The sequence below is a fragment of the Sparus aurata genome, chromosome 13 (genome assembly GCF_900880675.1).
Source record: "Sparus aurata chromosome 13, fSpaAur1.1, whole genome shotgun sequence".
NCBI lineage: Eukaryota > Metazoa > Chordata > Actinopteri > Spariformes > Sparidae > Sparus > Sparus aurata.
Genome location: NC_044199.1, coordinates 6,684,143 through 6,711,218, shown reverse-complemented (window position 1 = coordinate 6,711,218; position 27,076 = coordinate 6,684,143). Strand labels below are relative to the sequence as shown.

Genomic DNA, 27,076 nt, shown 5'->3' with positions numbered 1-27,076 from the left:
AGATCTGTGGTTTAAAAGGTAGTTCACCGGGTTAAAGGAAGGATCATTAACACTACAATGTAAGTTTCTTGAGGGGAAGGCGCTCTTTGAAGGATACCTGATCGCCTCTCGTCCTTCAACCAGACTTCACAATGGACGAGAGAGCCGAAACAAACTGAAATCTGAGAAGTAGCTGCTGGTCTGCTCTTACAAACCCTTTACAAACAGTAAATTTAACAGTAGTTTCAAGAATCCGCCCTTCTGCATGGGAGATAATGAATTCCAAAACGCCTACTCATAAGTTAAACTACATTTGTCAAGCATTATTTTGCTTAATTAAGAATTGCCCGGGCCCGACTACAAAATGAAGCCATTTTTAGAACAACGCTAAATATTTACAGCCATCTCTCTTTTTTTCTGCGGCGGCGCGGCACAGGGCACTCAACTGAGCACGATCCTGTAATAAAAAATATAATATTGTAAATACTTAATGCAAAACATGAATTAATTCAATAAAATATGCAAAACAGACAGGGGGAAAAAATGTTCATATTCGATGAAAAAAAACAGCCAGGGTGGATGACTGCACACGGATAGACTCGCATTTTAACTTAGTCACGACGGGAGCTGGTCATCCGAGGCGACGTCAACCGAGCTGGCCGAGGGGAGGAAGGGAACGGCCGCTTTGCAAGTGGCCTCGCACAAACTTGTAGACTGGATTGCATATCCTCCATGGCTTTTTTTTACACTACCATAACAACAAAATTCACCTTGAATGTGAATCAGGTTGGATCAGGGCCGTTTCAGGCAGCAGCGGCACATATATTGGCACTTTCAATCGACTCTTAAATGAAGTATGGACTATATATATATGGGGCGGCTGTAGCTCAAGAGGTAGAGCAGGTCATCTAGTAAGCGTAAGGTCGCTGGTTCGAATCCCAGCTCCCCCTAACTGCATGTCAAAGTGTCCTTGAGCGAGACACCCAACCCCAAATTGCTCCTGATGAGCAGTTGGCACCTTGCATGGCAGCCACCGCCATCAGCGTGTGAACCGGTGAATCTGACAAGCGCTCTAGAAAAGCAAGTCCAATTACCATATATGGAATAAATATAACAGCAACATAATCTTTATGACACTAAAACATTCTGTAGAAGCAACGTGTGCTGATTATAGACGCGCGAAAAGGTTTTCAAAGTGTTTCAAACAACTCAAACAAAGGCTGCGGTACGTTAGACATTTCTTTACTCTACCAGTCACGAAGATTTATATCAAATTCAACAGTCACTCTTTGTTCTCCGAGCTCCACCAGTGTTTGCAGCTGTTTGAATTTGGTCCAGTGACTGAAGCTGGCAAAGCAACGACCCCCCTCAGGAATTGCTTTTGGGAAAAATTCCATGTAATCGTCCCCTTCCAAAGTTAATCTCAGACTTTTTTCGCCTCTGGCCGTGTCACTGCTGAATGTCTTCTGGACAAACGACGACAGAGCCCCCTCTGCGATTAACTTCAAAACACACCACGTGGCTTGATTCTCTAAAGAGCCACTTTGCACTTGAAATAAAGGAACCAACCGAGCTGGAAAATGTGACGGACTTTGATGAGAATCAAACGGTGGAAGTCTTTATTTATAGAGCACTTTTCAAAAACAAAAAGTGACAAAGTGCTTCACAAAACTACACAAGTAATAAAATCATCAGGTTTTTTTTTTTTTTTTTTTCAAAAGAAAATAGATGAAAAACAATACAGTGCTGAAAAAAAAGTTAAGAATGGGGAAAAAAGGAAATTCAGTTCAAAGCCAAAGCCGTACTTGATGCCAATTATCCTCGATGTACAGTGAGAGAACTGCAGAATCTTTATTTTGTAGTGTCTATAATGTTATTTTAGGGATAAAAGGATTTCCAACCACAGTTTAATGAGCAACAAACTGGCTACTTCCATCCTTTATATTGTTGTAGTACTTTATATTATATTTGTATTATTGTATAAAACTGACCAAACATCTATATCCATTTCTTTACGGATAAAAACAAACACACTTCCACTCAAACCATCAGCCATTTGTTGTCTTCCCCATCAGGTATTGCCATTTCGCCGCACAATGAGGAGGCAGTTTAGTAAACACATCACTTAAAACCACACAAACACTGCTTTTTTAGGCTTAGCAAATTACATGAATTGAGTCATTTTGTTAATCTTCTCATCCATTTTCCACTCAATAAGTGACACACCTTAAAAATACAAATTAATTATGTTAAAAGGCCTGTGCCTGTGTTCCTTCCATAATAGCATTAACATGCAAAACTGTGTCTGCACGCGGATGATGAATTACATTCTTCATTTCACAAAATGCTAAAAAGCCCTTTAATGTCTGACTCTAATAGTAGCGAGGTAAAGCTCGGGCGGACTGTCTCGGAAGTCTAATAAGAATGATTGCGAGCGCTCCGACTGCGCCAGCAACATTCAAAAGGGATGTTTGATTTCAGACCGATGGAAAAGGCAGGTCAGGTGTTAAAACTGTAACTGCCCTGCCATTGTGAGGGAACAGGTTTGATATCCAAAACACGTCCGTATTTCTCTTTTTTAATTGTCCTTGAGCAAGCTGTTACTCACAAGAGTGCAGTCCGAATGAACAGGATCACAAAAAATGTTTCCCATTTCATTCATTCATTCTTACTAAATCCCAATCGATCAACTCCCACAATTCAGTTCCACTGTGTATTGAGTAAGAGATGTTACATGTCATTTACATTTCACACATATTATCAAAAATATGATAGAACACACAATCCATATGGTGAGTTAAAGGTGTGAGAATTGGCCTCCTCTGGAGCTCAACACAAATGCGGGCAGAATATCGTGCCGACTGCTGCTAACTGTAGCTGCTGTTAGCAAGTTAGCTCAGTTAGCCGTGCAGCTAGGGTTCCAGATTGGAAGCTGTGAGTGGTATTATAAAAAAAAGGATGAGCTGGGGCTAGCTGGTTAGCATGCTAACTTCAGGAGATATCTCAGCAACACATTACATCAGTGATCATTTCTACTTGTTGAATGAAAATTAGCTTTTTGCGTATTGCACCTTTACAATCAGTCATGAAAGAGTAGCTTTGCAGTTGATGATTTGACGGTCAGTGTAGGAAATCTGTAGTCTACTGGGCAAAACAAAAGATGTAGAAATAGTTTCATGCAAAAGCTCTTCAATAGCATTAAAGCTGCAATATGTAAGAATTTTAGTTGAAAACATAATACGAAAATGATGCATTATAAATAAGATGTAAAAAAAAAAAAAAAAAAGGGGGTAAGTTTTGAATTCATGATGTATATGCACTGTATGTACTGAGCTATCTACAGTAGTTAGCATGCTAACCAGCTAGCTCCGCCCTGTCCCAGTCTAAACCTCCAACGCTAGGGATGTGAACAACAATGCTCCCCTGGTTCCCCCGAGCCCCCAGTCCCCACAAATAGCTGCACCGCTAACTGAGCAAACTTGCTAACGGCAACTACTGTTAGCAGGGGTTAGCGGTTACTCTGGTTACATACTGGCCCTTATTGTTTAGAGAATGAATTCTTACATATTGCACCTTTAGGGCTGCAACTAACAGTTATTTTCACTCCTGATAAATCTGCCGAATATTTCCAAGATTAATAGAAAAATAGTTTAAGGAAATGTCAACATAGTCTAAAAATGCTCACTGCCATTTTTCTGAACCCATACTGACACCTTTCGAATTGGTTCTTTACTGAAAGAATGAACAATTAATGAAAAAAACATGTGATTCATTTTTCTTCCTTTCAACTAATCGATTAACGGATGAATTGTAACAGCTCTGAATATCATATTGTTCAGCAGACTCGGAATGGAATCAGGTGAGTATACCGTATTTAAGTGGGGAAAGCTTCCACAAGCAGTTGACCGCACGGTCCTGCTCTGTTAGATATTTCCAAGAGGATTGTTTACAGCCGCTCCGGCAGTAACAGTGAGTGAAAGAGACAGAAAATGAATGTCACTCTTTTGTCATTGGGATTTGTGTGAGGCCCAGATCACAGCCATCGCCCGGGGCAAGGCTCACAGAACTCAACTGACCACAAATTGCTTCATCTGTCGGCTATACGGAAGTGCCTGTTACCCAGTAGGCAGGCAATTCAAACCAACAACCCTGATTGTTGTGGGGGGCTTCATGACCCCCTCGTGACAACCGCCTCCCCGCCCCAGCATCCATCAAGGGAAATGATGAGGTGTATGTTTGTCTTCTATTTTATATGCATTTCTGCACACTCTGACAGAGAACTGTCAGCTGTGTGGGCTGGAGTGATTTTCCACTGGCATCCATGGAGAAAATCCTGGTTGGATTCTGAGCTGCCTGGCTTTTTCTTTTTTTTCCTGATGTGTAAGAGTGCTGGAGACAGGCCTAGCAGGTTTAAGCAGATTAATTAGGGTGTAGCGAAGACTGTGAAGAAATCTCTCTTCCATAGATGCTATATCCACTGACACAGCTTTGCATAGCTGCTGCAAGCCCCTGAAATGTGCACAGTACCGCACAAATATACTGCACACACACACACACATGGAGGAGACGCTGTTGGAGGGCAAAAAGTCTGCCGTGGCCCCCGCTCGTGCTGTCTCTCTCCAGGGTTGGTCCAATAACCGTACCCCTCCCCTTTACCCCTAAATGTGTTTATCCTCCCTGTTTTCCCCTCTCACTCTGAACATATTTCCCCTCGTAAGGGAAAACGCTACTCTATTAAAGATGATTCTCACTTCCTGTCTGCTCTTCTGAACGCGGCGTTCATGCAAACACGGACAAAAGAAACAAAAACATACAATATGAGAATACAACAAAAAAAAACAGGCGATCCGGGGATTAGCAGCTTGTGAAAGGTGCTGCCGTTCTGGCTGTTTCCTTTTCGCGCGGCGCGCCGGGTTGCTGCCCCCGACGGCACGGAAAGCGAAAGGGAACCGAAACTCGAACCGAAAACTTGTTATTCCGTCTCCACTTTTCTTGCGAACGCCCAATTACTCCATCTTATCTCGCCGCCCCCGATTGATATCGAAGAAAAGACAAGGGCAGAAAATAGAAACAACCCCCCCCCACTCCCCGTCCGCTCTCCCCACCCAACCCCTGAATCCTCATCACCATCATCATTTTCATCATTACATGAAATATGACCGAGAGCACAATCCCACAATGCCGTGCAAGTGTCGACGTGAGTTAGGATCAAGAAGACACAAGAGATATGCATGCATCATCTGGCCAGGAGAACATCACTTGTGGGGAGACAGCCAGAGGCCCTACGGAGGAGAGGCGGAGAGGAGGAGGGAGGAGGAGGAGGAGGAGGAGGAGGAGGGTGGAGGGCGTTGAAGAGGAGAGAGAGAATCTTAGAGGGAGAGGAGTGAAGGGTGCAGAACGACAGAGGGGAATTGGGAGGAAAGTGAAAAGAGAATGAGGCGCAATATTGGGGAGGAGAGGAAGGGATGGAACGAGTGGGATGTTTCGCCGAGACACAGGCGGGGGGAAACAACACGGAGGCAATCAGAGAAAATGGAGGCATAATATCCCAGAGCCGCATAATCTCCACAGATTCAAGCATAATGCATAATCTCCACAGGTTCAACAATACACCATGTGCCCTAATTCCGAGCCAATTAGAGTTCGTGTGCTGTTTCGGCTGCGTCGCATGTGTGCCCGGGCGCGGATTTGACGAGGAGGGAGCTTGAATATGGGAGTGAATTTAGGATTTAGGTGTGTGTGTGTGTGTGTGTGTGTGTGTGTGCCTGTGTGTGTGTGTTGGGTGTCTTCCGAAGGGTGCAGACAGCTGGGGTGCCCGTGCGACGGCAGCATCCGTGAGCCTTTTTGCCTTCTATATACTCTAATGCCCTTCAGTGACCAGATTAAGGCCCGAATGACAAACGCACAAAGGCTGGTAACATCTGTTCCGGAACACACTGTCCATCCCTCCCCGGCGCTGAGCTCCGTTGGTCACTCCTCAGTCGCCGTCCCCATGCGGACAAACATCTGCAGCGATGGACTAGTGCACATTAACCACTGGAGCATGAGAACCAAGCCGACCCACTAACCATGAGAGCGTCGTCCTTTACACAGCAACGCATATGAAACCGGATGATTTGTGATAAAAGTGTGTTTAGATCTTTCGGCTATGGTTTATCCCGATGATGCGTATGAATAAGTCGTTATCTTCCGCCATCTTTCCCCTCCCCGGTACTCAGCCTAGAATATAAAAGATAAAGGATAAAGCATAAAGGATAAAGTGAAAAATAGGGGCTAGCACGGTTGTTGTGGCTCCTATGATCCGCCAACTGCTGCCATTGTGCAACATCCACTTAGCCTTGTTGTGTCTGCGTCACGTTTACACTCAACTCAGCCTACACTAACCTTTTTTATTTTTCCACCACCGCACACAGCAGCCAGACTCCGACCGTGAACGGGGGGGGGGGGAGCCATTCTGGAAAGTCTGAGTCTTTCGACAACAAATGCAATTACACGCCGTGCCATCCTTCACTGTGAACTAGTGTAAAGTGCCTTTAAGTATGAAGTTAAGCCAGCGTTGGCTCGGCGGCTCCGCGACACGTGCCCCCCATCACTTTTAATTCAGATAAGGGATTTTTACGACCGCAGAGAGGGACTTAAGAGTCCCCGCAGCACACGGCAAATGAAGCGTACTTCAAGTGCACAAAAAAATCCATGGCGAGGAGAGGCAACAGATCCAACGACTGAGTCTGCGCAAGACGAAAGTGAGGACAGCGTACTGGAAACGTCCAGTTGCGTTGGTTAACACGAATGGCATTAGCGACTACTAATAACAGGTGAGTAGCTGTTCTGAGGGCCGCTTAAGAAAGTGGGAATGGAAATGGAGGCTCTGAATCTGACATCCAGTCTGCCCGCTCTGCCCTCACAACGCCGACGACAAGAGCGCCTTGCTTCACACAGACAGACGCGTGTCACATGGGATGGAATCTAATTTGCTGCCTTGTTGCAATTACATCCCGCACAACAGTGGAGAATGAATTGACACACGCCGCCGTGCAGCACTTTGAGGCTTTTCCGTCGGCGTAAAAAGCGACGGCGGGGCCACAGAACAGCACTCTCTGTTTTGTAGAAAGCATTTATTTATGAAATAACCTCGGCCAGGTAAAAAAGCACAAGAAAAAAACAGATGCTTGAGTGCGTGGGCTTGGGGGGTTGAATAAAAAGGAAGATACTACATTCAGCGGATTTCATGAATTAATCAAGCTACCGGATATTCCTTTTCCTTTTTACTCACTGAGGTGTGTAAGGGGGGGAAGTCTGATGTCATCCTCTCGCTGCCCTGGCCTTGACACTCTCTCCGCTTCTTGTGAATCGGGGAGGACGCAATGGATAGAGTTGTTGACGATTTTCTCGGTAAACTGACGAGATGGAGGTGAATGAACGGGCCAACGGAAGTCTGGAAGATGACACTTAGCAACTATAACAGCGCTTTGGCCTAGATTGGTGAAATGTTGTGTGGGCCTCATGAATAATAAACCATCTGCAGAGTCCCTCTGGCTGGCTGGTGATGTTCTTCACTCTCATCACCCCAGCCAGGCTGGAGACCACTGAAGGGAGTTTATATATTTACTTAAATTCGGGGCAGAGCGCCATGAAAATACAACGGTACATCTCAACGCAATGACTGGCTTCCGGCCCAGCATAAAATAGCAGAAAAGAAAGATCCTGTTTGCGTGCTACGTTACAACACCGCTATGAAAGTGCCTCCATGTCGTCTTTGTTTCATTAGAAGCAAATGTGCCTGAAGATGCCGTCTTGCGAGGCTTATGTTTATGCAGAAACGGCGCATCAATCACGGCACAGCTACAATTATGAGCTATTATCATTCTGCTGAGAGACACATGACTTAGCTTTGTCGCACTTGGATGCACACACCGTCACACACACAAGGTTAAGACACTCATGTCGCCCCCACGTTGCACAGACGCACACTGGGAAAAATGCCACTTCAAAAAACAGAGAATAGAAGATGTTTCCTGCGTTCAAATACATTTTAAAGTAACATTTCCGAAAACTAATCTCAATGTCTCACTGAAATGTTACTCTCCAAGTCATTGTGTGTCACCAGAGTGACTGCTAACTGCTGCTAACTGTATATTTTTTCTGTGTATACACCTATGACTGTAGCTACTGTTAGCTTGCAAGCTAAGTTAGCCATGCAGCTTGCCGGACCTAGTGTTTACAATGCTATCAAAGGGGGTTTTCATGTTAGCATGCTAACTTCAGTAGATATCTCTTCAGTGAAAAATAACATAATGTCATGTCATGTCACGTCATCTATCTATCTATCTATCTATCTATCTATCTATCTATCTATCTATCAGCATATTTTGATATCTGAACCACAATGAGGCACATGCAGTATTTTTTGGCACCATTTAAATATTTTTTGGCAACATACAAATCAGCACATTGCCGCCTCAGGGCCAGTTTGAAAATTACTACTTTGATTTCACTGTTTCTTTCTTTACTATTATCCCTTCTATGAGTCCCAATAATGATGCCTGACTTCATATAGTGGTTGTGAAACATGTCTGGACGCAGCTTCCAAAAGACAGAAGGCTGCACCCCGGCAGCAGCTCCCGTCGATGACAGCAGCAATAAGTTACAGCTGTATCCGTAACAGTGTGAAGGCCTCATTCAAGGTCTGCTAATGGAGTAGCTTAAGCCGGCGCCAACTCATCTAAAAGGAGATGTGTAGCCATATTTCAAATTCAAATGTCGAAACACGACTGCATTAAACTATAGCAAATAATGTGCGGCGCGAGGCGGCGCGATATATTACCTCGAAAGGTAGACAGCGGCGTGTAATGAATCATTTTGTGATCCGTCATATTGGAAATGCATCGTGCCACGCGGCCGGTGCCGAGTCCCCAGCCCAAACATGTACGCATGAAAATGATCAAAATGTGTTTGGATGTGTTGCAACGGGAGGATGTCAATATATCAGTTATCAACGTGTTTCAAAAAAGAGAAACGGGTGGATTCAATTCTTCTTCTTTATCTCGCAGTCGTCTCTCGGACTGGGATGTCCAAACTCAAGGCCGCTTTGACAGTAAACATATTTTTTTTTCTCACTGCAGGAGAAGCGGCGTCTGTCGGAGAGAGGGACAGAGGAGCTGGCAGCTGAACCCGTCCACGCTGTTTTGCTGGAGGATTTTCAATTTGTGGGCAGGACACCTCAGGCAGACGGGGGGAAAGATTTGGTTTATTCATAACAGGGATTCTCGGTCGAGGGCTGTGACAGGTGCGTGTGAGCGGCTTGACCCGATGTGACCTTTACCGGAGTACTGCCAGTGACTTCTTCGACACAGCCACTGTTGTACTAATGGACCTGACTGATGATATCATTAGAGTGGATTTCACAGTGAATACAGCCTCGTCTGGCGTCGGCCATACTCTTATTCATCGACGTGTCAAGTTGCACTTTTCGTGAACTATCTACGCAACCGTTTTACGCAGCAATATACTGTATTTAGTCATGTGTTTTCTTCTGAAGGAAGTCCAACAACATGCATTTAATAAAACACTACATGCAGTCAGGTTGAGGTACATGGCTGAAATGAGTATCCAGTGCAGATCAATTGCTTTTTATCCGTATGACTATCATCCCAGTAAAATGTGTTAAAAACTTTCTGTATTTAAAACTTTCTGTATTTTCTGTACGTTCTGTAAATATATTTTTCTAGATGGATATAAGTATAGCAACTACTATTCGGCGCACTTCCAGTTCAAGCCCCGCCCGCTCAGAGTAAAGATGTGGATACAGATCATTCAGTTCAGATAATGGTGTACTAGCTCATCCATGCTATCTAGGAAGTTAAATAATTCATATGAGGACAAATTTAAAAAAAAATAAATATCAACTAGCTAATCCAAATGCACTTTGGTTATTCTCACGGGAAAAAGCTCGCCGTTTTGCTTGACGGCACTTTATCCGCTTGTTAATGGGGGGAAAGCAAGATAATGGTGACTTGACCTATTGTTGAAATGGAAATCTAAAACCGGATTAAGTAGAACTATTATAGTGACATATCAGAAATGGTTGTGCGAATAAAAGTCAAATTCAAATGAAGTATGTGATAGGAGTACAACAACTTTAAATGGCAAAACCAGCCCCCACAAAATTCTAATTGACTGACTTCCTGTTGGGTTTAGTTCATGATACTAAGAGGCGTTTTTGCAGATGTAGGTCTAATACACATGTGTACCAAATCTTGTCATTTGTCCTTTGATGTCTAAGAATAATATTGATAAAAATACTTTTAATAATAATGTGAAAATACAAATGTTGGCAGGTTATAATAGAAACTATTAGGCCACTTTATTAGGTACACCAATCAATCTAATATACAATAGCCAAACATCCATCTTTAAAAAATGTATTGTTGACATTGATGGAAATGTGTAGAGTTAATTATATATTTAGGTCATGGTAAGTGGTGGTGTTGTACTGGACTACAATATACTTAAAGGTGGCTTTATTAACATGCATGAAGGGGAGCAGCTGTTAGAAACTCGCCATAATATTTCTTTAAATTTAATTCACCGTACACCTTTATGATAGGCTCTGCAGATACGTAAATGTAGACCTCAGCTGTAGGTGAATGTAAATGTGTGGCCACTGAGTGTTGGAAACCATTTGGGGGAAAAAATAAAAACAAACTTAAACTCGGAGTAAATTTGTTAAAACAACACTAATGGACTGCAAAAAATTTAACACGTTGAACTTACTCATACATACAGCTGCTTCTGAAAGGATAAGAAAAAAAAAAAAAAAAAGCTAAAACAAGCTGCAACAGAGTAAATCCGGTTAGTATGCTTCTTCACACCAGGCATATGTTTCTTCCAACCGACTGTAAGAAAGTGCACCAGAGCTCTTAAAGGTGTTTGCATGGTCCAATTAACACCAGATGCTAGCCCTTAGCTAACTTACCGAACCTCGTAATGCACAGACCTCCGAGGAGCGAGCATGGTCCAGTTAGCACCAGATGCTAGCCCCTTATCTCACCGTCTTCAGCCAAAAAAATATGCATAAATTATTTCCGCTCGCCTGGCCTGGCCACCTCTATACCCGCGCTGCTGTACACATCAGCCCACCTTACACAGATGAAAACAAATATCCTACATGTTTTCTTGTAGAGCATATAATTTAACAAATGAGAAACGCTGAGCTGAGGTTGTGTGGCCGTTTCATCAGCCATATTAAAATACGCTATTACAATCAGCCACTGCAGTGGACAGCGATTTCAGCAGAGGATGCACAAAAAATGCAAATAGTACATTTTGGGATTCTGCTGCTCTGACCGGAGAGAGAAGACAGATGGCAATCAGCTATACGTTATCATTATACATACATCTGAGTTGCATTTGAGGGATGCAAATGAATCAGACGGAGGGAGGGGGGATACGCATGCAGACGACTGCTCACGAGCGTCATCCTGCATGATTATATTCATCCCAGCACACCACGTTATTGAAAAGGCTCTTCTGAATACCAACCGCGGGCCATTTAACTGTCGCTTGTCGATCAATATGTCAGAGTTTTTTGGCCGTTTTTTGTGTGTTTTGTGTGACTCTCTCTGAACGGATCCGCGCTCCGGGGCACCGCAGCTTTTTTTTTTTTTTCCCCTCTGCTGCCCAATCCCAAAAAGAGCTCGGGGGTCGCTTTTCCCGACAGCAATGTCAACAACAAAAAAAGCGAAGAGAGAGAAAAAAAAGGCTAGAAGTGCTTATTACTGACCACCCGGAGCTACGGCGTCCGATTAAACGGACGCAACTCGCCACGACATAAACAACAAACATCAAGTTTAGGGTAACATTAGTGGAGCGCTCGAAAACCTTCGGGGCAGTTTTATTTAGATTTGTGATTCGGTTGTCGCTTTTTGCCTTCATGTAGCCGCTGTAAAACGTCACGTGTAGCCTGCTGGCACACATGGCAAAGATATCTGATTACGCGTTGCCTAACAGCAGCAAGAAAACGCCTCAGTCTGAGTGTTTTTAACTCGAGCCAATATAATTTCAAAGTAACGCCCGCGAATGACGAATGTAATGAGAACGCAAACTTTTCCCCGACACCTCGTCGGCTGAGGAGGATCGGTTCTGATGATCTGAGTTCACAAAAAAACTCGGTGCTCTGCGGCGGCTTAACGAGAGCGAAGGCAGAGGAAGGCAAACAGGGGATAAGCACACAGGAGGGCTGTTGGACCGGCAACAGATGGTGCAATGTGGCCAACCTATCTACTCACAGAAAAAAAAAAAAACATTGACAATCTGCCTGGGAACACACAGGGCTGGCAGCCACTAACTTTGGATGTTGTCAATGGGTAAGAGTGAAATGCATGATTAATGGCAACTCGCCACTTTTCCAAAAAAACACCAGAGAGCGGCTCCCGGTAGACGTGCTTCTGAACCGTACTGTAAGTGGTGTACTACTTTTTTTTTTTTTTTACTGAATCTCACTACTACTGATAACTAGGTGCCTAATAATATTACTGGCAGACCACAACCTAATTTCCAGTATCGCAACAAAAATACCACCCAGAACCGAGGCCTGGATCGGGACGCTTGACCGAGCACGAATACTTTCTGATCCATTACCCGCGCCGTTGTGCGCCAGTTGCGAGGCACAAATATGGAAGTGAGGATAAATGATTCCTTCCGTGTGATGCATTTTGGGAGGGATGGAGTGGGGGGGTGGGGGGGTGGGGGAGACGCTCTCATGGCTGGAGAAAAGCATGGTTAGACCCTCAAATGATCCAAATTAGGCTACTGTTGTTTACTGCAGAGTCTGCGGGGGCCGAAGGATACTCAGAGAATGAGGATTATCTCTCAACAGGGAAGAGACGCATCACGAGCCGAGGTCAAAGCTAGATCTTTTTCTGGCGACCTTTACGGCCTCGATTGAATAATGTTAATAACAGCAACGCTCAGGATTCACCTTCTCCCCACCTGCAACGATGCAAACATACAAGCCCTGGATGGTGATGTCTCTCTGTTGGATGCTCTATATCTCAAAAAAACGATAGAGGAGGCTGAGACGAACACCACCGTCTTCATCACTGGAGCTGAGGTAACAAGTTTTAGTTTCCTGGGAATCAACATCGCAAACAACCTGTCATGCTCTTCACACATCAACACCACCACCACCACCGTAAAAGCCTGTTCACCCCGCCTCCATCTGGCGAAAGCTACAGAGGCACCTGTTTCTTTGTACGAGCTTCGTTTTAAAATGACAAGTAAATGACCAGGACGGACATTCGTGATCCCGAGAGGATGAATCGAAAGGCACATGAAGGAATGAAACTAAGATCCCAGTTTGTTATGTTCTCCTGTTTCCTGTTTTACTTTGAAATTGCTGCCCTCATGTGTCGCGTCTTGCTTTTCACTTCCGCCTTCCGGTGTTTTTCCGTTCCTTCCTCTCACCTGTCCTCTTCCCGCCTCACTCCACCACCTGTACCCAATCCCCTCGTTAGCGTGTGTGTATATAGTCTTCGCTCTCCATCGTGTCTCCGTCAGTTCGCTCCGTCTTCCCCCCTGACGCCGCCCGGTGTCTCCCCACCAGTGTCTCCTCGTTGGTATGTTTCTCATTTTTGTTCCTTGAGTTTTCATTGATTTGTGCTTTGCTTTTGCTTGCTCTTCGTCTTTTGTCCCTTTGACTCGCTTTTGGTTTGCCTTTTGTTTTTTTTTGTGTGTGTATATCAGCTTTTGTTTCAATAAAGCTCAACCTTAATTTCTAAGTTGTCTGCATTTTGGGTTCTCACCTCGTTTGCCAGATCATAACCCAAATCCTATAAAAAAAAAATAAAAAAAAATTGAAATGAATGCCCGGTGCGTTTAATCTCTCATCAGAATAATGACTGCAGTGCACGAAAAAACACAACCCAGATACCAGATTCTATCCGGCATTGTGGTTAGTTTGTCGGCCGCCTTTAACGGGGACGATTTAATTGATGATTGTCTGGCTGAGTGACTATACTTCCAATTCACTTAGCGCAGTCGAACAGAGGGGCGCGGGGCGGAGGGAGGCGGAGGGGGGGGGGCATCTTGCTCTCGAGTTTTGCACTAATGAACACCCTTTGCATCCGCCGCCCCTCCGCCCACACCACCCTTCAACACATCACTGTTTATGTCGTTCCGTCCCTTCTTAATAGTTTGAGGGAGCTGTTCTAATTCCATCAGCAGCCACTCACTCTGATGATTAGTGCCAGTCCACTGGTGGCCTGGAGGTCGCACAGTTGTTTGTTCGACGGCGCTCTGAAGTAGCGCTCAGCCGCGGCGTCCTGGATAAACAGACCGAAGATGTGAAAAGCTGGCTCAGCGGTCGGCCCGCGTGCGATTGTACACATTGACAGCAGGTGACTGTCGATTATTAAAATTGCATGCTTGGATGTGAGGCACGAGTGACACGCTTGCAGCAGTGAGAGAAACACAATGAATCTTGTTTCCCGAGCAAAAAAAAAAAAAAATATCAAAATACGAGACCTTCTAATAATAAACAGACGCGGCCTCGTTTCTTTGTGTAACGGCTGATGTTATCATTTGTGTCAAATATGCACCCCACAACAAGACTGCGCAGGAAATAGAATTTCAACGAGGGTGAAAATACTCCAGATTTGCGCCCAGTGATGGTCTCTCAGCCGATACACAACATGGCCTTGGATCAAATTTGCTTCCCTCCAGTGTCTCTCTCTTTTGGCTTTCTGAATTTTAGTCAGAGGAAAAAAAGGAAGCACGGCCGGGAATCCTTATGCTCGGTCCCTTTCAACTGAACCGAGCTGTGTGTTCAATGTAAACCACTTCAAATGCAAACACCCAACTTCATTTAGTCCTACAAGGCTAGAAATAAGCATACAGATGAATTTAAAGTCCCCCTGTGAAATTGGTCAACACTGTCTGTGGTCTGTAGTTTTTTGTGCCAGCTAGTTACAGACAGTGGACCTCTCTCTATGGCCAATATCTTCAAAACCCAGAAAATCACACCAAAACTATCTAGAGGGATAAATAACACCACCGGTAAGGGGGAAAGTACAAGTTTTTCCATTTTGTGTTGAACTGTCCCTTTAATGGTCATCATAGCTGTACTGAAACGAGCCTAAGGGAAACAAATGTATTAGTTGGTAATAAGGGAAATAAATACATGCGGAAGAAAACGTATGCATTTCTTTGTCACAATTTGCTTTTGCAACATGTATGTAAAGTTCACAGTTTAGAAATAAGTGTTTTGTTTTTTTTTTTCTTCTAGTGAGGCTTTGTAAATTCGTAAGATAAACAAATATTAGGAGGCGTATTATCTATTTGTTGTCAGGCTTCCGGCTGTAGATTTGTCAGCCATATCTAAATAATTTACATATTTTAAGCTTCCCTACCATCTTAAACAGCTGAAGTGTTTCGCACCACATGGAATGAATAATGCCCCCCTTCAAAATTTCAGTCAGACCGAGGCTCATAAAATGCACGACGAACCACCAAAATTGAGCTTGTACAGCACAAATGCACCCAAGGGAGCAGCCCCCCCCCCCCAGTTAGCTACATTTTCTAAGCCACTGGTCGAGATACAATACTACAGCCCATTAGAAAAGATTTGAGGATTGTGTGTGGACTCTGAGGAAACAGACCGTTTCTATTTTTTTTTTTTTTTGGAGCCGGGCTCGCTGTCAGAGCCTCCCCACAGCACTTTCATCTACCGCTTGCTCCCACCCGCAGCATCGCATGACAACTTTGGCTGCAGCAGCACTGGCAGGATCCCGTGGCCCCTGAAGGAGTCATGCGATTATGCATCCCTGTAGCCATGATATTCGGAATTACACAAAGAAGGCTCGAGGCTGCCTCGGTCGTACTGTCTTTCATGTAAGAGAGAAAAACAACCTATTGACTTCGTTTGCACAAGGGGAGGCAGCGCAGAACAAAATGGGCTATTGTATTTAATTTTAACTGGCGAGAAGCTTCATTTGTGGGTGAAGTTTTAAAAAAAAGATAAATGGATGTAGCTCCTTCTAAGAGGTAGTGAACATTAAAAATGTATGGAGTAAAAAAAAAAAAAAAACATTGCAAAGCCTACACAGTTATTATGTGGCCATCCAGCTTTAAAAGTGAAGTGACAACGACAATTTAAAGTTCTGCAGAGTCGCACAGTAAAATAAAGTAAATAGCAGTTAATTTAAAGGTGCAATATGTAAGAAATTTAGTATAAAACATTATGAAAGTGACTAAAATAATCGACAGAATGTGATGAAATAACAGTTTTGACATTATAACAAAAATGCCTCCACTGAAGTTAGCATGCACTCGTAGCTGCACGGCTAACTGAGCTAACAAGCTAACAGCATATTCAGTTGGCAGCAGTTAGCAGCTACACTGGTTGAATTTGAGAGGACGCCAATACTAACAAATTGCTCCTTTTTAACACTTATTGAAGTACAAAGTGCACTTTGCCGTGCTCATACTCCTCTCCGAAGATGTTATTGTCCCCATACGTAGAGCAAAATGCTTAAAAATTGATCAAGAGATCTAAACAAGGCTTCAGGAATGATCCAATATTCTCATACACATCCATCAACACTCGCATGACTGCGCTTTATACACTGACACCACCCTGGAACCAAAATGAAAGCATGTTCCACATTTATTTCCTCACATTTAGATTCAGTTCCTGCCTGTTTAGTACACAATATTTCCAAGAATACATTGTATCTGTTATTTCGCTCTCCATATGTGCTGCCGATACATAAGTAGCGGACCTCTTTTCCAACAATAGAGGAAAAAAAACGATTTATCAGTAATAATTGCAGCGCCTGCACTTACAATAAATGTGACAATTAACTCAGAGAATGAATTCAGGATGCCCGTTTGAGCTGCAAAATACAAATGAGCTTTATTGTATTTAAGGCGAACCAGAAAATCCCCACAAAATCACTCCGACACAGTCATTGTGTTCATAAAGTCGGCGTCTATTCAGTCTGGGGAATCAGTGGAGCGGCTATAAAATTTGTCTCCTGACACTGCAACGACAGTTTTGGGTCTCTGGTTTCTTTATGAGGGAGAATTATTCAGGATGTTCAAATACAACTGTACTGTTCGAGATGCCCGATGTAACGGTGATGTATTGCACAGGGTGAAATCTGATACCGTTTTTAGTCAGTTAGCACAAGATCATAATCAACTAGAATATCAAACGCCACACTGTCTATTCGTCCTGCGTTCTGGAATAGAACGTACAAGAACACAAAGACACACATGGACGCGCAATAGCTGTAAAGGGGGGGGGGGGGGGGGGATCTGTGTCCTCTCAAATAACCAGCATCTCCTTTAAGCATTAGTATTTCCAGGACAGTTCACCACTATTGATCTGAGGAAAAAGGCGAGGAAACGGCACCAGTGAAAGAGGACAATAGAAATACAATTGTCTAATGTGGAAAAGGCAATAAGACAAAGTGAGGATGCGGTGCAAAAAACACACAGTGATCTCAGATAATGTCTCCACTCAGCCTCTATTAGGTTCTGGGCTCTTATCTCAGTTTTTTTTTTTTCTCTTCCATGACTTCTTGTTAGAGCTAAACACAGATCCGGAGTGGGTGACGAATCGGCACCTGCCGCAACAAGGGGCCTGATTATGGAAACGTCTTGCAGTAAGTCGGAAACCCTATCTTGTCTCTGTTTTAAGATGACATATAGGATATGTGGCATTACTTAAAACATGTTTCGTAAGTACTGCATTGAATTAAAAAAATTCCCTTCTTATCTCGGGATAGCAATTTAGCTATTACGGAACAGTCCTAACTAAAATTCCCTTCTTATCTCGGGATAGCAATTTAGCTATTACGGAACAGTCCTAACTGGAGAATTCCTCCAAATTAGCAGTGCTAAATTAGGGCTGGAGACTATCAGCTAGATCGACTACATTTGTTCGAGGGCGAGAATTGGTTCCGAGCGGACGCCAGAGTAAGCCAGACTTTCAAATTAAAAATTGGCCTAATCAGGCATAATTAGTCACAATTATAATTCTGTTATATTTCACGTTCTCACACAAATTCAGGATCATTTCTATCAGACTATGCTCATGTATCCACTAAGGACGCAGTCAGTAAGCAATACTAAAACCCTCAGTTCAACTACCAATGAGTTGAACTGTGAATAAAAACCTTAGCTCAAGGAATAAAACTCTTTGGGATCCAAGGACGCAACTCAAAAAAAAATATTTGAGACTTAATACAAAACCCAACCAAGTGACGCCTCTTCCTCTGAGAGACGGGCATTGTCATTCTCCGACTACATGAGCTGCCCTGCTGGACTGGCCAGCTTGGGAACAGAGCAGTTCGATGGTGGGTCCAACGAGTACTTGCGATGAAGTTGGAGAATAAACTCTGAATAACTGACTTTTTGGCTCATTGTCAGGAGATTCCAAGCAAAGTGACGTAACATACTGGGTCTATGGTAATGGTCCATATTCTGTAGGCTGGATGACAAGCCTTAGTCCACTTGTTCACACACTGACAATGAAGATGGGGTTATAGACCGATATAATGACTGAAATGTTTCCTAAACTGTATGATGATGCTTCAATTGGACATGTATTAACCATGGGTATACATGTTTATCGACTGCAGAGGTGATTCGTTTTGAGTTTGATCAATGTGTAGAGCGTCCAGCCCTGGAGAGGCCCCCAAGGGAGCATGGGGCTCTGCCAGAGATGACAAATGCACTCTGTTTTTTGTTTTTTTGCCGAGTATGACTTCCAGACTGAGGCTGCAGATCTGTCTTTAACTTCCCAGCCTTGCATTTCAGGCAACCCCACAGAGGTCATCCAGACTATCTGTTTTCTTGCTCCGCAAATATACTGTAGAGGTTTCTTAAGGACAAGGCAGACGGAGCAGGATGCTGGAGGTAACTGTGCTCTTGGATGACATTTTGCTCTCTCTGGCTAAAGAGCCAGTTTTATTGGCAATAAAGACTTCTGGGGACCTCATTCGTCTTCGATACCACGTAGCTCCCATAGTCCTTAAACTCTGTATACTGACGTGACAGCATCTGCCGCCTCTTGCCATTTCAAATCCTTATCCTTGGCCCAAACATTTGGGAGGAAATCCTCCCTAATGAGATGCAATTTCCTCTCCTCCACCGACATGATTAATGTCTCCGGCTCATCGAAAGCTAAAATTGAACGCCCACCTTTTCTTGTCCATTGCTGCAAGCTAGCTAGCAAGAGAGGAGTGAACTGAGACAGCCATTGATACAGGCAGACTCATGTACACTCTTGACATAGATGGGGTCAAGTTAACTGTTTTGGTACGGATTGAGAGGTGGAATTTCTTGTGTGACGGGAACATAGGATTGTTCCTCTCTTTTCAACTTGAATTCCCAGAACATCATTGGTACCCATCAACCAAGGATCAGTGATATGAGCTGTCAGTCACAGTCTGACCAGTCCCTCACAGTCTGTTCACCCTGCCGCCGTCTGACAAAAGATAGAGAGGTATCCGTTGCCGTACCACCAGACTACAGAGCAGCTTCACTCCTCAGGCCGAGGGACTCATTAACACTCCACCACATTAATGCTTTTTCTCGTGCAGCATAAAATGACCACAACCTGCATATTTACTTGTACATTTGTTGTAGAATGACTCACGAATGAACCCTGAACCTCAGAACAAGCCGTTAGCGTTTTTTTTTTCCATAATGAGGCCCCAGCCCCTGTAAAGATCATAAATCTGATACGGAGTGTCTCTTCCAATTAGTATTACATGTCATATTTCATTATTAAAAAAAATGTCTGCAATGGGGAAAATATACAGGAAAATGCTTGGGCGGACAAATCTTTTTGTATATTTCAAATCAAGTGGCGATACACTATTTGCACAGGAGTTCCCCTATTTCCTGCTCGTGTGCAACATCTCTGCGAGAGTGCGAAAAACAGAGAGCAGGGTGGAGACAGAGTGGGTGTTTGTGTGTGCACACGCATGCATATCTGTGAGTGTGTGTTTGTGTGTGTTTGTGTGTGTGCGTCCGAGCGTGTGTGTGCATCTTGTTCATGGCAAGAAATCAGCTCAGTTTAGCACATAATGGAAATGTGAATAGCCCAGAGCGCCTCTCTCCCACACGGGGAGAGAACTGGCTGGGAGCATGCTGCATCTTTTCCAAATCCAAACAGCGAGAGCTAGGTTAAAATCCTGCCCTCCTTTTTTTTTTTCCTTTCTCTCCCTCCCCGGAGCGATTCACATCTCTGCCCATACATTACTCAAACAGGTCATCCAGACAGGTCTCGCTAGCAGTCCTGCAAAGCATATTCACACACATGTGCGCACACATGCCATACACACGGCTAAGCATACGCGCGCACACTTGTGGGTTCAGCGGATAGGTGACGCTGCTCTTATTATGACAGATGACATCTTATATATGGATCCCTTAGCACAACAGTCCCCAAAAGGTTACGCTTAATTTAACATAAAACTCTACCTTGTTCAGACGCAACGTTAACACATTCTCACATTCTCATACACCCCGCAAAAAGGTGAACGACCTCAATACATACTGCATTCCATTTTTTTTTTTTTTTTTCTTTTCTCCCCATGTCACGCAACACTGAGATTCCTTTGACCAGGCCACTACCTCCAGACATGATAAAAAAAACTCAAGACTCACGTGCAACTTCTAAAGAGGCGTTCCGGCTTACGGCCTCGCCCAGATAGTTTCGGGCCACGCACACGTAGCTGCCATCGTCGGGCTTGCTCCGTCGCCCGTGGACGATGCGTAGGAAGAAGAGGGACCCGCTGGGCAGCAGCATGCGGTGGGAACGGGGGTTGTCGCGGTCCGTCTCGACCCGCTCCCCGTCTTTGTACCATTCCACCGTGGGGGTTGGACGGCCCTCGGCCTTGCAGTTGAGAGTGGCTGGTTCCCCTTTGGACACAATGAGGTCAGAGGGGTGCTCCACGATGCGGGGAGGGGAGTCTTCCTGGCGAAGACGAGACCCTGGAGGGGAAACAGGAGATTCAGAGAGCCCCATTAAAAAGGGACTGCCATAATATTTACACACATAAATAATGCATTTTAATTTTGCTGCGGCCTCAGCAGCAGTTTGTTTTGGGAGGAGTGCACTGAGCTATTTGGTTGGCAAAAAAAGCTCCCACTCCAAAACAAAAGCCTCAAATGAGTGCAGTTTGTTTATCATCATATGACTGATTAGAAGAAGATGGCAGCCATGAATGTCGAGTCACTGCTCTGAAGAAAATGCATCTCTTTCCCATCTCTCATTAACATTCTACTTTTCAAAATGCATATCACAGATGCACGGATGTTTCTGCAGATGTGATCGGCAGAAAAAAAAATTACGTATAATTTCATTACAGTGCTCAAAAGGGAAGTGCGAGGCTCTCGCTGGCTGTGTTACTACACCCGGGCTCGCATATTTACTTTCACAGACTGGAGCCGAGGAGTCATTACATCTCATTAGCTTTTTCATTAACACGTTCCATCAAACACTGACATCATCAAACATGTTGTCTCGCTGGATGCATAAACAGCGACTGCTCCTCGGGATTTGTCGCTTTCGTACTGCGATGGTGCAGATGTGCAAAGTTTAGAGCGATATGCAAACCTCATTGCTATATCAACATGCAGAACAATTAGAGTTTTAAAAAAAAAAAAGAGGATTCGATGGCAAATGTCACGACATTGCTCAATCCTGACTGTCAAGACAAGAATGTCACGGTTTTGTGTTACATTCATTTGGCCGCGTGAACACCTTTTTCGACGCCGTGTCTCAAATTCCACCTCTGAATGACCCAAATGCAGCGCCACTGTGTTCGTTTCCCGACACGACACCACCGCGACCCTCACCTGCTTCACGGTGTACGGGCGCATTATAATATCTGTGTTAAAAGGTCTCTCTTTTTCTGTAGCGCGCATGCAAAACAACCCCCTGAGTGTCATTCGAGAGTCACTGAAGAGCAGACTTTTTGGACAAAAAAAAACTAAGTAAGATATAAATAAATGAAAATGATGTTACACGCTCTCACGTCTTTATCCCTCTGACGGTGACAAATCACACAAATTGCAAAGGCAACCATGAAGATTGGCTGGAAATAAAGCCCCACATGTGAGTGAAACGGATGTGACAGTCTATAATGTTAAGAGGTTTGTTGACAAAAAGGATTCCATTAGCTGGCGCCGGCGCACCAAACCATGGCGATATATATATATATTATGTTTTTAACCCGACACATGTGTCTCTAGGTTAAGCAAACATTTCTGTGGATACACAAATACTGACTTCGTCTAATTGGTCGTCCCATTACCCCAGTCTCCGCTGTGGCTAATGCACACTCTGAGACTTGGACTGACAGTCAACAGAATTGAAAATGAGATAATTTAAGTTGTGGGTGGGCTCGGTGGCTCAGCGGTTGGCACTGTCAACTAAAAGCAGGGAGGTCCTGCAGGGTCCTGTCAGTCAGTTAGCTCTCGATTGGCAACCGTTCCAGGGGGTTTGCTTGCTTTCTGCTCGATGCATGCTCCAGCACCCCGTGACCCTGAATATGAATAAGTGGGGATGGGAAATGAATAGATGGATATTTTTGATTTTTTTTTTTAATGCGAGTCCTCGGATTAAATGTTGGCATTTAAACAGCCGAACGGTCCTCGATTGATACCTGCTCAGGTTGTAAATGAAATGATAATTCTGGCTGGAGTCTTGGCGAAGACGCATTGAGAATAGCCGAGGCAGAGGTCCTTTTCTTTTCTCTCTGCCAGTTGGTCTGTTTTTATGAGGATCTATCCATGGTGCTGAAGCTGGAACTCCAGGCCGCCCAGAGAGAAAGCTGTTCAGGGAACATGCCAGGGCTTGTAAGCAGGGACCACTCTAATAAAAGTCACTTTGAGGTGACATCTGTCTGCTAGTGGAGTTCGGTGGGAACTCGATTTAGGCTCGCAACCAAGGATTCACTTGATTGTCGAGCAAAGAGAAGCCGTCATTTCGGGGTTCTTTCCCCGTCATTTGAGAATTGAGTTTGAGATGTCACAACCACAAAGTCGCTCGAAAGCCCCGCAGAGTTGAAATCGGTGCTATTGATTAAAGACTTAGGATGGATACAAACAGTCAAAATGGGGCACACTGTCCGTGTAATATAAATCGTATTGTGCACGGGCTGCAGACTCTGAGCATTATCCTCCCTGATAGATCGCAGATTACCTACAGTATTGCCACCGGCACATTCAGTCAGATGCCATCTATCGGGATTATTTGTGCCTCCTTCTGCACAGATGTTTGAATTCTAACTACTAAAGGGGCTGAAATGTGCAACCGTTTATTACATTCATCTGCAGAACGCGATCAATCTCATTTTTTGTGAACGCCTGCGATGTTTATGTCAAGACCGTGACAGAGATGTGTCGATTAAACCTCCCAGTGGGTGTTAAAAAAAGGGGGTTGGAACATTAGAAAGTCCTTTCAGCAGCAGCTCAACGCAATCTACAGCCTCCAAAGCGACCGCATGGAGGACTCTCTTGCACGCCGCTGCATTGTTTTCTTGCTTTGGATTCTAGTTGCGCTGCACCGAATAAACCGGTCACATATTTACTCCAGCCACCCGAATCTACACCAGCTCCACGTGACGCTCACACCTCCACTTTATTTACTCCACTGACACAGATTTATGTCCCATAGGCTCCAGGGGGTGAATACCCCACACGGTGAGGACGCTTCCTGTCCAGAGTCTCAGAAATGTCGCTTTAGTGCAGCTGCATTTGAACATCTGTACGGCAGGTTAGTGCATCGAATGGGAAACCTGTGGACTCGCTGTATGAGTAAGCATCTTCTCCATGGAACGTTAGACACTTCAGCTATAGGACACAGTCAGCTCCATCATCGGCCTGAGAAACCTTGCACACAAGGGCCACACACGATTGTGACCCCCAGATAAGTCCATTAGAGCAAACTGGGAGCACAGGCTGATTATGTATAGGGTTTAAAAGGTCTTTACAAGCACAACACAAACACGATGTGAATTCCAGGGAGTTTTAATTAATAGAAAGATATTCATTTCCTTAGAAAATAACAAAGTCAAATGAGTGTGGACACAGCACTTGCATACTGGCAATTTCACAGCTGCCAAAGATCGTATTCAAGTTACAAATGTGTTCAATTAGGCCAGACCTTATGAATAAATGAGCAACTTTCGTCTGGCCAAGCCATTAAATAGTTGCGTTGGCACAATGTCTTCTGCATCGGGGCTAAATGAAGCTGTTCGCTGCATTTATGATGTCCAAAGCACGAATTTAACGGATAGACGGGTAGAAAACACTCGGGTTGTCTTTTTTTTCTTGACGCGCTTGGAAACTGACAAGACTGTGCGGCGTCGGACACGCTTCAGGTTCACAGCCCCAGCGAAACACTTAGAGAAAAAAAAAAAACCCATTCAGCAGCGGATGAAAAATTCACAAAACTTACCGTGGGTTTGGGTGCACAGAAGTCCACAGAGAAAGAAATACTGTAGAGGACCCATTCTGGCATATTGGCCCCCCTGTGAGCTATCGGCGCATGAATTCCTCCTCAAGCGAAACAAACCAACAAAAAAAAAATAAATAAATAAAAAAAAAAAAAAAAAGAAAGGAAAAAGGAAAAAAAGACCCACTCAGTGAATCATTCAATCTTCTTTTTTAGTTTGTGGCAATGTACTGTTTTCGCGCAAAGGAACCCCAAAACCAAACGGCAGTTATTTCAGCCGCTGAGGGGACGCGTCCTCATCCCGCATGCCCATTCTCCTATCCTCTCTCCGGGAGCGCACCAGTGAAGCGAGCGGTCTGTCTGTCGACTCGCAGTCACGTTAAGGGAAGATTTCTGCAGTCACCAATTGCAAAAACAAAAAAAAAACACAACAACAACCATCACCGACGCCCAAAGACGCTCCGACGCTCTCCCCGCTGCATTTCTCCCTTCTGGCACTTTACCGGGTCCCGACGCGGGGGAACGCATCCATCCTGACGCGGGACAAGTTGAGAGATGAAGGAGTGGGGGGCGGGGGGGAGAAAGGTGGAGATGGGTGGGTGGGAGGGGGGGAATCAGTCAGAGGTGAGTAGCTGCACGGTGCAGCAGCAGCACAGCCCCTCCTCTCTCCTCTGCGCGCCTCTCCTCTCCACCACCACTCCGCCACCGCCGCTGCCCTGGGAGAGAAACTAACCGGCGGAAAGGGGGGAAACATGCACAATGGATGCGAGAGCGCTAAAAGTCAGGAGCACTTTACATTCAGGACAATCGGGAGGGAGCTGATAATGATGCTCATTAGCGTCTCCTCTGCCTCCTCCTTCTTCTCCTTCTTCTTCTGGGAGGCAATTTAACGCGAGCAGCTGATACATCCACGAGACACACAAGTCCTTTGCGAGCATAATCAATACGTATTTGAATGAAAATGATGCTGCTGTGCGCCATATGTCGGGCTGGTTTTGCTGTCTTTCTTTCTTTCTTTCATTTTTTTTTTTCTTTTCTCGTGGACAGATTTCCTTCCCTCCCTCGATTTTTAATTGCTCTGCTGTCCATATCAGCTCACAGATATCCAAAGAGAACCAATTAAAGGTGCACTGTGTAGGTTTTTTGGGGGGGAACATATTTGAATCTTTTTTTCCATATTTAAACAAACTCTCCGTGTTTCCACGACTGAACAAACTGACCCTGAGGGACGAGACAGTTTCATTTGACTTTGTTTATATGTGGCGGACCCTGCCACCTTTCTAGCTTCAAACGGTGTTCTGGAGACCTTATTTTCCTCCTCTGAGAACAGTTTGTTTAATCCCTTACGGAAAAGGCCATTTGAATTTATATCATCACCCAACTAATGTTTTAAATATTAAAATTATGTTAAAAAGTGTATTTCTTCCCCCAAACTGGATACTGCCCCTTTTTATAAATGTCGACTTCTCAGGCTGAAGTGTTTCTCGATTTTGTTTCTTCAGCCTTTTTATTGACGCAGCATCAGAAAACCAGGAGGACAGGTTCACTTTTTACACATTCACTAAATACGAACAATACAATATCCCCCAAGCTAATGCTCTGCTCCGCATTGCAACACAACCGGAACTTCAGATACAGTTAGCGAGATTTATCGCTGGAGCCATTTTTGTTCGTCCAACGAAAACAAACAAGCCTCATCGGTCTTGCAGAGCCGATCCAACAGAATTCGATGCGTTATACATCTATTGTTATGTCTGTGATTTTCATTTCCTCCACACCCCTGCTATTCCATAGATTGGTCTGCACCAATCCTGTCGACATAACATGATGTGTTGAGTCAAAGAATTTAAACAAAGCCCTGTGTTTTTTTTTTTTTTTTTTTTTTTTACCAGGCGGCCTTATTATTTTCATGTTCACGGTTGAGAAAGCTATTACAAAGGAGTACAGCTGTTAAAAAAAAGAAAAAAAAAGAAAAAATGGCACTTCATTCCTACAATCTGCCCAAGGTGCTTATCCCGCCAGGTCATCAATACTGCTCAATACAGTCGATGGCATTATAAATGCGTTGCCTCGCCATGAGACGAGAATGAGACGGGGCTGCATCAGGTGCTATTGATCCGGAGAGCGGGGGGGATGGGGTGGGTAGGTGTGAAATTAAACCATTTTTGGCGCAGCGTTCACAGCAGTAGATCGAATAATAATTGTGGACGATGGCTAAATCGAGTCTGCATGAAGGGGCCTGTGAAGTGAACACAGTCATTTAAATTGGATAGATCTCATCCATCAGAGTGACGTTTTCAATAGAATTTTCCTGTCTGACTGTTCTTGACGCGGCGCCGCTCGGTTCACGGCGTCGCGAGGACCTCGTGCCTCACCGGTGTTTTGTTTAAACCGGGTTGGAGTATATACCGTGTGTATTTTTTTGGGGGTGGGGAAGGAAGAAGATTATTAGTATTTCCGTTCCTACACTACCCACGATGCAGTGGAGGATTTAAGTAAGTCCTCACCAGTTGTTTTGTTCGGCTTTTATGCAGAGAGTGACCTTAACTCGCCGCACGTCCTGTCTTTCAGAAGAGCGAGGAGATAATAAATAGGCTTTTCAAGAAATTAATGACCTCACAA

At 44.3% G+C, this 27,076-nt stretch overlaps 1 protein-coding gene across 4 annotated transcripts in view; it reads right to left on the bottom strand.

The window, feature by feature from the left end:
• LOC115594597 (roundabout homolog 2-like) overlaps positions 1–25,039 on the bottom strand; it is an 88,838-nt gene extending 63,799 nt beyond the window's left edge. For 3 of the 4 annotated variants that reach the window (XM_030438765.1, XM_030438764.1, XM_030438766.1), the window contains exons 1-2: positions 24,458–25,038; positions 20,659–20,985 (exon numbers count right to left, since the gene is read on the bottom strand). In XM_030438765.1, the coding sequence (XP_030294625.1) occupies positions 20,659–20,985; positions 24,458–24,512 (382 nt within the window). In that variant the 5' untranslated portion in view covers positions 24,513–25,038. Of the gene's footprint in view, positions 1–20,658; positions 20,986–24,457 lie in introns of all 4 variants that reach the window. The other variant, XM_030438763.1, reaches the window with a different exon arrangement.
• Between the last annotated feature and the right edge of the window lie 2,037 nt (positions 25,040–27,076).